Source organism: Xyrauchen texanus, chromosome 28 (assembly GCF_025860055.1).
Source record: "Xyrauchen texanus isolate HMW12.3.18 chromosome 28, RBS_HiC_50CHRs, whole genome shotgun sequence".
Lineage (NCBI taxonomy): Eukaryota > Metazoa > Chordata > Actinopteri > Cypriniformes > Catostomidae > Xyrauchen > Xyrauchen texanus.
This window is the reverse complement of record NC_068303.1, coordinates 10,028,613-10,039,253: the sequence shown is the minus strand read 5'-3', so window position 1 is coordinate 10,039,253 and position 10,641 is coordinate 10,028,613. Positions and strand designations below refer to the sequence as shown.

General features: G+C 44.4%; 1 protein-coding gene across 1 annotated transcript in view; it reads left to right on the top strand.

Annotated features, from left to right (window-relative positions):
• Window positions 1–367: 367 nt before the first annotated feature.
• stum (stum, mechanosensory transduction mediator homolog) overlaps window positions 368–10,641 on the top strand; it is a 35,758-nt gene continuing 25,484 nt past the window's right edge. Inside the window, exon 1 of the mRNA XM_052096461.1 lies at window positions 368–666. Coding sequence (XP_051952421.1) covers window positions 498–666 — 169 coding nt within the window. The 5' untranslated portion in view covers window positions 368–497. The remainder of the gene's footprint in view (window positions 667–10,641) is intronic.

The window sequence follows — 10,641 nt, the reverse complement described above, 5'->3', positions numbered from 1 at the left end:
TTCTGCAGATGAAAGAATGTAAATCATATCTGATTTGGCATGATGGGGATGAGTAAATGATGAGAGAATTTACATTTTGGGGTGAACTATTCCTTTAAGACATGCAGAATATATATATATATGACTGTAAAGTATTGTGGTTGTTATTAAAATATCTAAAGAGCATTCATTATGAAAACCTTAATGTTTCCATTTCCATAGTGCTTTGAAATAAGTAATTAGGCCAAACTTAAACACTGATTCAATTACTAGCTGTTCATAATATTTGAAATAAATACAGATAAAACTGCTTTAACACCACTGTGACTTTAAATCTATTGTGCAATCTACTATCGTTTACTGGCACAGTAGTAACTGTGACGCCTACTGTTCACTTCGCGCACTGACTTCAAACAACATCAATTGATAAAGCTTACAGTCGCGCGTGCGCCTGACAGTGTCCAAAACACACCATATCAAGGATTTTAAGGTTTGTAATTAGTTTACTAAATTTGGAAATGGATCAGAAGGACACGGAAATGAATGAAAAAGGACTCTCGTCTTCTGCCAGCGGAGTTGTTGTTCAAGTCAGAGAGAAGAAAGGACCTTTACGCGCTGCCATCCCCTACATGCCTTTCCCGGTAGCTGTCATCTGCCTGTTTCTCAACACATTTGTGCCCGGACTGGGTGAGTGGGGCGATTCTCTAATTTACTGTACCACCTGCGAGAATGGCACAGTTATAATATGTGTTTACAACCTGGTGTTGGGACTCTAAAATCATGCATTTCATCAACAAGTTATTTTAAATTGCGACCAGAGTAATATAAATAGCGTACTGTGTTGCTTTGTATCGTATGTACTTTCATATAGAAGATACATTGTATTGTTTATACTTCGCAACATGGGGTGCGGTTAGAATGTCCAAAAACGCGCGAATTTCCGCAACGCTTATTTTATGTAGCCTATTTTTTCACGTATTCAGTCATTCCGTTATTCACAGTCATGTTTGTAATATGTTTGGCGTAATTAAACTATATTTGGATAAATCAACGAAGCGCACTTGGAGTATCTGTACGGGAATGGGAACCTCAACTCAAGTTTCTTGCGGTGACATTAGGTCAAGATACGATGCAGCAGCTTTTATTTAAGATTGTTTGGAATATTCACTTTGTTGTAATAGATGCGATTAATTACAAACATTCAAGCTATATGGGTAAAAAACAAACTAATCATAATTGCATCCACGCAATTACTCTGATTGATAACTTGACCTTTTCTCCTTCCTGACTGATCCATCGAACATGGATCAGTCAGGAATGGACCTTGATTCCTATTGGTTACAGTTTGACCTGTGGGTCTAAGTAATTGGTAACTTTAGTGTAGTGTTTGGCCATTTGAGTGAGTGTGTGTGTGTGTGTGTGTGTGTGTGTGTGTGTGTGTGTGTGTGTGTGTGACCATGTCCTTTCATCCTTGAGCACGCCTCTTTTCTTAATTGCCAATAGATTGTGGCATGATGTAGGTCTCTAAAGACCAAATGGATTATCTTATTTCTTTGTAATGGCTGTTTTGTAGCCCACTTTGTAGCTTGTGATTATAAAAAGTGGCACAAAGGGCTACAGGATATTGACCCACAGAGTCCCCTAATGTTTAATAAGGCTTGTTAAGCAGGACCCCAGGCAGCGGGCATAACGTTTAAATATGCGAGCAATAACAAATTAATCATACTCTTTGCTCTTCGGTTATGTCACATCAAAGCCTTCTATTACAAAGCAGTGATGAAACTTTACCGCTACACTTCTATTCTGTGTCTGTGAGGCTTTAGTCTGTGTAGGAGAACTGATACTTCTAGGCTCCCTGGCCTTTTATGGATCATACAGTGTATACATCAGATTACCATCTCTCCTTTTTAACCCACAGACATGCATATTTTCTCCTTTGTCATTTTGTGTGCTAATAATATATTATATAATATAACTGATATTAGGGCATGGGAAATATGCAGCTCGTCCATCTCGTGGCATCTCATACCAGCTTTTGTGCGTCTGGGACATTTGCAGTGCTTAGAATGCAAGCTCTGACACTTGCAGATAGATTAAACATTCAGTAATGGAACAGCAGCTGTCAAACCTGTTACCGCTTCATTCAGCCACTTGTGGCCCTCTGGTGTTTATGTCAATATTGGTTTCATCCATCAGCATATCCTTATGGGAATCATGCCCTAAGTCATCTAATCCGGCTGTTCACTTCAGCATAGCTTTATCATTTTGCTTCCTCAAGTTTCGGCCAGTCCCTCTGGAGTCTAGAGGACATGGAGTACTTCTGGAGAACATGTGTATGCCGTAGATCCTGCAAGAGTGATCTATATGTCTGCATGCATTCAGCATGCATCAAAACAGGCACTGTAAATTTACCTTAACCAGAGATATGCAATATAGCTAAAATTGTCTCTCAATTATTGTCAGTCTGTTGTTGATAAAACAGCCTGACCTGATAAAAATTACATGACTATGGCAACATTTTTGCAAAATGATATTAGGTGGTTTCTTTCTCTTTATTTCTCCCCTTTTCTCCCCAATTTTGAATGCCCAATTCCCAATGTGCTCTAAGTCCTCGTGATGGCTTAGTGACTCGCCTCAATCTGGGTGGCAGAGGATGAATCTCAGTTGCTTCCACGTCTGAGACCGTCAATCCACATTAGGTGGTTTCTTACACATATGCGGAAGTTCTGAGGTGAAATGTCCACTGTGTGGCGCTAAAACGGAATTAAAGCAAAAGTAGGATGAAAAACACAATTGCTGAATCTACCACATCATTTTGTTCACATGTCAACTCAGGTGTCCACCTGTGTACATAACAATTGCTACACTCTATCAGTTGAGCTACCACACTACTTGATCATGCTCGAATATAGCTTGTAAATGTAGTTGGTTATGTAATACAAATGTAAAAATGTATCGCCTTAGTTACAAGTCATGCACTATAGCAAAAGTGTTTAGATGTCATAAGATACAATTGCGTGAGGAACAGGGCTGAAAATAAAGTGTTTATAAACTGAAAAAAAAAAACAGGAAACTGCCGCAAAAACATTCAACGTTCCACATAAAACACATTTTGCAAAAAATTTAGATATTGTAATGAGATTCTATTATACCAGGTTGTCAATAAAGACCATGAAATGTTCTTTAGAGGAACCATCATTTCAACAAACAGCTGTTGTAGCCAAGTAGATTCGAAATAGTATAATACAGTAAAAATGTTGATTGAAATAATAAAAGGCATGTTTTCCACATTGTTGTTCTCTAAATGAACTTTAGGAAGAATAATTTTATATGCACTTTGTAACGAGTTTCCACTGAGGAAGGGACGGAAACAGCAACAGGATTCAGGTAAGGTTGTTTTTAATTCACACACTAATTCACACACTACTACAACACACTAGCTTCTTGGCCTTCATGTCGGGCTCTCCCCTGGGCTCTGTTGCTGCTGCTTTTATGCCGCTCCCCTCAAGCTACTGCAATTAGAGACAGGTGTTAGACATAATTTAGCTCAGGTGTGAGCCCTTACCGCGTTCTCTCCGGACGGGCGCTTGACCACGCCCGCTGCCACATACCCCCACCGCCCGACTCAGGCCGAGGCGTCATCCGGCCTGCCTACCACTCCCCCATTTCTGGAGAGGAAGTCAGCGGCAGCCATCTGCACCCCCGGTCTGTGGACCACCTTGAACTTAAAAGGCTGGAGGGCCAGATACCAACGGGTGATCCGGGCGTTAGTATCTTTCATGCGGTGGAGCCACTGCAGTGGGGCGTGATCCGTGCAGAGGGTGAAGGCCCGCCCCAGCAGGTAGTATCGGAGGGTGAGGACCGCCCACTTGATGGCCAGACACTTCTTCTCTACGGTGCTGTACTTAGTCTCCCTCAAGGAGAGCTTCCGTCTAATGTACAGCACCGGGCGTTCCTCTCCCTCCACCACCTGCGAGAGTACGGCCCCCAGCCCTCTGTCTGAAGCGTCCGTCTGCAAAACAATAGGGAGAGAGAAGTCAGGTGCATGCAAAAGCGGCCCCCCACAAAGTGCAGCTTTAATCTGTATAAACGCCTGTTGGCACTGCTCCGACCATTGGACCGGATCTGGAGCCCCCTTTTTAGTGAGGTCAGTCAGCGGGCTGGTGACATCCGAATAATTAGGCACAAATCTTCTGTAATAGCCAGCCAGCCCCAGGAACTGCCTCACCCCCTTTTTGGTCTTGGGTCTAGGGCAAGTCGCAATCGCCGCGGTCTTGTCAATTTGGGGACGCACCTGGCCATGACCCAAGTGGAACCCCAGATACCGTACCTCCACACGCCCAACCGCAAGCACTTTTTGGGTTTGCCGTGAGCCCGCCCGCCGCAGCGATCTCAGGACGGCCCTCAGATGTTGCATGTGCCGCTGCCAATCATTGCTATAAATGATGATATCGTCTAGATAGGCAGCGGCATAAGCAGTGTGCGGTCTGAGGATCCTATCCATGAGGCGCTGAAACGTGGCTGGTGCCCGAACAAACCGAAAGGAAGCGTCACGAATTGGTGTAATCCGAACGGTGTGGTGAAGGCCGCTTTTTCACGGGAAATTGGTGTCAAGGGGATCTGCCAATAACCCTTCGTTAGATCCAAGGTCGAATAAAATCGAGCCGTACTCTAACCGATCGAGCAGTTCATCAACACGGGGCATTGGGTACGCGTCAAATTTAGACACCGCGTTGACTTTCCTATAATCCACACAGAAACGTACAGACCCATCGCTCTTGGGAACAAGGACGACCGGGCTGGACCAATCGCTGTGGGATTCTTCTATTACTCCCATCTCAAGCATCGCGTCCAATTCTTCTCGAACTACTTTCTTTTTATGTTCGGGCAAGCTGATAGGGCGGCAACGTACCACCACGCCCGGCTCGGTCTCGATATGGTGATGTATGATGTTTGTGCGGCCCGGTAGAGGAGAAAACACGTCTGCAAACTCCTTTTGTAATTCGGAAACCTCTGCGAAGTTGGCGCGTGAGAGGTGGTCTCCACAAGGAACCGGGTGTTGAGATTGCGGGCTTTGTTTACCTCCGGTCCGAGCTCCGCCCTCTCGGAACTACCGTTGCCAACGCCACAGAGGTCGCCTCTTCTCTTCACAATTTCAGGAGGTTGAGGTGATATATTTGACGCCGCCCCTCTATCGGTACGTTTAACCTCATAATCGAGATCCCCTACTCGGTCGTGTGACCTCAAAGGGTCCTTGCCACTTGGCGAGTAATTTCGAGCTTCGATGTTGGGAGTAATACAAGCACTTTATCTCCGGTCGCGAATTCCGTAGCTGGGCACCCCTGTCATACAGCCGGCGTTGGCGTTCTTGAGCCTGGAGCAAATTCTCCTGTGTTAATTTCCCCAGTGTGTGGAGTTTTGCTCTAAGATCAAGAACGTATTGAATTTCGTTTTACTATTAGAAGGTCCCTCCTCCCAAGCTTCGCGGATGACGTCGAGGACCCTGCGTGGGCGTCGCCCGTACAGCAGCTCGAACGGTGAGAACCCCGTGGAGGCTTGTGGGACCTCCCGTGACTGCGAATAACAGGGGTCGAGCCACCTATCCCAATTCCTAGCGTCTTCGTGTATGCGAACTTATGAATCATATTTTTTAGTGTTTTATTAAATTGCTCCACTAGGCCATCAGTCTGCGGATGGTAAACGCTAGTGCTGAATCGACTTAATGCCCAATAGTTCAGTAAAGCTCGCTGAGCGTATGCGTGACATAAACGTTAGTGCCCTGATCGGTGAGGATTTCTTTCGAATCCCCACCCGGAGATTATTTTGAAGAGTGCCCCTGCAACACTACGCGCGGAGATGTTGCTCAGGGGCACTGCTTCCGGATATCGCGTTGCGTAATCCACTAGGACTAACACAAAGCGATGTCCGCGTGCTGTCCGTTCTAATGGCCCGACGAGGTCCATTCCAATTCTTTCGAAGGGGACCTCGATCAATGGAAGGGGGCGCAAAGGCGCTTTTGGGGTGGCCGGCGGGTTTACCAACTGACATTCACGGCACGCCGCACACCACCTGCGGACGTCACCGCCAATGCCGGCCAATAGAAACGGGCTATTAGACGGAGAAGTGTCTTTATTTCCCCTAGGTGCCCGGCCATAGGATTATAGTGAGCCGCCTGGAAAACCATTTCCCGGCGGCTCCGTGGAATCAATAATTGTGTCACTTTCTCCTTTGTTTGAGCGTCCTGCGTCACTCTGTACAACCGATCTTTAATAAGTGAAAAATATGGGTATGCAATGGCGATGCCTGGCCGGAGCTGTTGACCATCAATTACTCTCACTTGGCCAAGAGCATGTTTAAGGGTTTCGATCCCATGACTGCTCCAGAGGGAAGTCCCCTCAGGGAATTCCCTGAGAGGAGGGCGGCCACCTCGCCCCTTCCCTCTTCATTCCGAGCAGCCGAGGATGGCCCGGCTCCGCCTCCCTGCCAAAGCATCACACACCGCGACACCTCTTAATGCAGGACCCATCCGCACAAATACCCTCTAAAATATCTTTGAAATTCGGCCAATCAGTACCCAAGATTAGCGGATGGGCGAGGCGGGAACTAACCGCTGCCTCCACACTATGGTTTTTTCCCTTGAATTGAATCGCCAAAGTCACCATGGGATACTTGTGAACATCCCCATGCACACACCTCACCCTCACCAGTTTAGCTAATCCCAAAGCCCCGGGTTGAACCAAGCGTTGGTGGATGGTGGTCTGGTTACAGCCGGTATCCAACAATGCTTGGTATGTACCCCCCTGGATCCTTACCGGAATACGGTACGCTCCAGCCCGATCGAGGGCAGCCTGCGGGAAGTCGGAGACCCGCACCACCATCCCTATTTCCATCAGCGGACACTGATCCCGGAAGTGGTCCGGTCTCCGCACCTCCAGCAGACCGGCCCAGGCGCCACGGCCGCACCCGTGCTGGCGGGCGCCCCACCTGAGGAGGAGAGCGGCTGAAGGACGGGAAGGGGTAGGCGGGTTCTCCCACGGCCGGGAAGTTGGTCTCATGAATCCTCCGCGCCTGCGGGGGGCAGGAACGGACCCTGGGGAGAGGGTAGAGCGAGAGGGAAGAGGGGAGGGGAGAAAAACAGGGGAAGACACAGGGGAAGGGGAGAGCGAGAGAGAGGGCTCATCCGCCCTTGGAATCACCGCCATGTGGTCCTCCGCGAGACGTACGGCTTCCTCCAGCGACGCCGGGCGGTGGCACTGGACCCACTCCGCCATTTTCCAGGGCAAGCGCTGGACAAACTGCTCCAGTACCACTTGATCGACGAGCTCCTCGACGTCGCGGTCCCCCGCAAGCAGCCACCTCCGACAGGCATCACGGAGCCGTTGGGCGAACGCAAATGGGCGGTCGGATTTATCCAGTTTCATGGCCCGGAAGAGCTGGCGACTTTCTTCCGGGGTCCGACCAACCCGTTGCAGGATGGCTCTTCTCAAGTCGGTATAAGCCAGGAGGCTTGTTGCGGAAGTTGTTGTGCCGCGAGTTGGGCTTCCCCGGACAAGAGAGGGACGAGGCGGGCTGCCCACTGGTCGCGTGGCCAACCCCAAATTTCCGCCGTGCGCTCAAAGAGGTCCAGGAACGCCTCTGGATCATCTGCCGGCCCCATCTTCTGTAGCGCGGGTGGGGGCAGTGTGGTGCGGGTGTCCGGGGTCGCGGCTGCGTCTGGAGCAGCCTCCTGGCTGAGGAGGCTCCGGATGGCAAGCCGGTCCTCTGCTTGAGCCCGCATGATCTCAAAGAACCGACGATCCTGGTCCTGTCGGAGCTCAAGCAGAGACTGTTGGTGGCCCTGATGGAGCGTAGCGAGGGACTGGAGGACGTCCGCCAGCTGGGAGGACTCTATGGGGCGACTCTGTTCCATAGCTTTGGACCACTGTTCCTGCCAGTCCCGTGTTTCGGCACCAGTGTAACAAGTTTCCACTGAGGAAGGGACAGAAACAGCAACAGGATTCAGGTAAGGTTGTTTTTAATTCACACACTAATTCACACACTACTACAACCAGGGGCGTGTCTAGAGCATTTTCAGTGGGGGGGCCATGCTGGGGCACTGCCTCCAAACGGGGTGGCCGCCAGTGACCAAAAAAAAAAGCTAAATTCTACAGTATATTATGTAAATCCTATTGATTTTATTATTTTTTTTAACTTGAATAAAGTTACTTGTAAACAAATGTAGTAATAAAGCACATTTTTAATTAATTTAGTTTTTTGTCATCCCTGTATATATCCATTAAGTTAAATGTGAGAGCCAGTGTTTATTATTTTTAATGTTTTCATAAAACTAACAAGTTTATAAAATAAAAGCAATTTTAAAACCCAGAAGCAGAAACGATGTCAACTATTTTCTTTTAATTAGTTTGGCCATTACAATATACAGTAGTTTTATTCACAATCTCTTTCAAATAATAATAATTAAAAAAAACAAATTCCCCCACTGTAATAATTCAAATGGTTTGGCCAAAACATCATAGTGTTTCATTCAACATTTCTTTCAGATTAAGTTACAAAAAAGCTGAGTAACACAGAGTTAAAGTTTTAGCACTGTAACAGTTCAAATGAAAACACCACAGTTTAAAAAATAAAATATGGAACCATTACATTGTGCTCTGCTAATATATTAAAGAACAGTCTTTAGTTTAGAAACAATAAAAACAGTAGCAGAAAGAGAGGAAAACAGTCGAAAAAGAAAGAAGGCAGACCTCAACTAAAACAGCTGGATTCTTCTGTTTCGGAGGTGACTGGCAAGCTCACCATTATTATTTATAATGGTTGCAGAGTTATTATCTATATTGATTAAAAATAATGGTATTGAAGGTCTTTCAGTGTTGGATAGACATATACTTATAAGCCAGTTTGCTGATGATACAACATTGTTTCTAAAGAATGAATATCAAATTCCATGAGCTTTACATTCTATTAACCAGTTTTCTAAAGCTTCGGGGCACATTTAAACCTAAACAAATGTGTAATGTTAACACTGCATGAGTTTCCTTTGCAGTCATTATCTAGTATACAAATTAAAAGGGAAGTTAAATATTTGGGGATTATTATTTCTAAAGATAAAGATGTTATGGAGAATAAAATGTGTTGAATAACATAGATACATGTAAGTCCATATTGAATAGATGGCTACAGAGGGATCTTACAATCTTTGGAAGGGTTCTTTTATCTAAAATGGATAGTTTGTCCAGACTCATCTATCCAGCCTTCTCCTTGCCCATATCGACACGAATGCTTAAATTAATAAATAAGGTGAATTTTAAATTTATTTGGAGAAATAAGTGTCAGTACATTAGAAAGGAGGACATGATTAAAAAATATGAAGACGGTGGGGTGAATGCTATCGATTTTGACATTATGAATGGTGTTTTGAAATTGAAATGGTTAAAATCCTTCATTCAAAATAGCCACTCCTTTTGGTTTATTGTCCCCAATGCTATCTTTAACAAACTGGGGAAATACACTTTCTGTTATGTTGTGACTTTGAGTGCACCTCGTTACCAGTTAAACGTTCAGCCTTCCATCAGCAAGTGCTGCTCTATTGGAAACTATTGTTCAAACATAACTTCACTCCTCACAACACTCCAGTTTGGAATAGTAGATATATAAAGTTTGGCAGAAAATCTGTATATCTTGAGGAATGGATATCTAAAGGGATTTGGGCTATTGCCCATTTCTTGGATGATAATGGAAATGTGTTACTGTATAGAGAGTTTTGTGAGAAATTCCAAGTACAGTGTACCGTTAATATGTTTAATAGAATGATTAGAGCTATACCAATTCCGTTAAGATTAATGGTTAAAGAAGACATGTTGTACTCCAAAATCTCCCCAGTACTGAGACAGCTCTCCTTAGAAGGTTATGATTTTTGTGATTAAAAATGTACAAATAGAGTCATTAGAATTTTTTTTTTACAGGCTTATTACCCAAACCCAATTTAAACCAAACCCAATCTTTAAGCATGTATTCCCAAGACGGGAATACATGCTTAAAGATTTTGATAAGGTTGAAATAAAAACAATTTGGAAAAATTATTTGTCTTTTCCTCTCCCTCCTAAAGCTAAGGAGGTGAACTTCAAAATTTTAAATGAGATTTATCCTACTAAAGACTTTTTAAGATTGAAATTTAATTTTGATGTGAATAATTGTGTTTTTTGTGAAACAAATATTGAAAATCTAGAGCATGTCTTCTTTGATTGTGATCTGGTGCAACCCTTTTGGAGTGAGGTGCAGAATTGGTTAAGGTCTAGGAGGGTTGAACTCCCACCTCTCACGTGGAAGTTAATTTGGTTTGGTGTTTGTCTGGAAAACAAAGATTGTGATTTTGTTATTAATTTCTTGTTATGTTTTGGAAAGTTTTTCATTCATAAATGCAGATGGTTTAAATCTAAACCCAACTTTAATCACTGGATGAATGAGGTTAAACTCTTGTGCAAATCTTAAAAATTTGTTAAAAATCAGAAAGCCCTTAAACTGATTTCTCTTTTGGATACGTTTAAATTAATTTAAAAAGTCCCTTTTTATTTTATTTTTTCATTTTTTTTTTTTTTTTTTTTTTTAATTTAATTATTGGTTTGTTCATAGTGTGTTTTCTGTTCTTTGTACTAGCTATGCTCA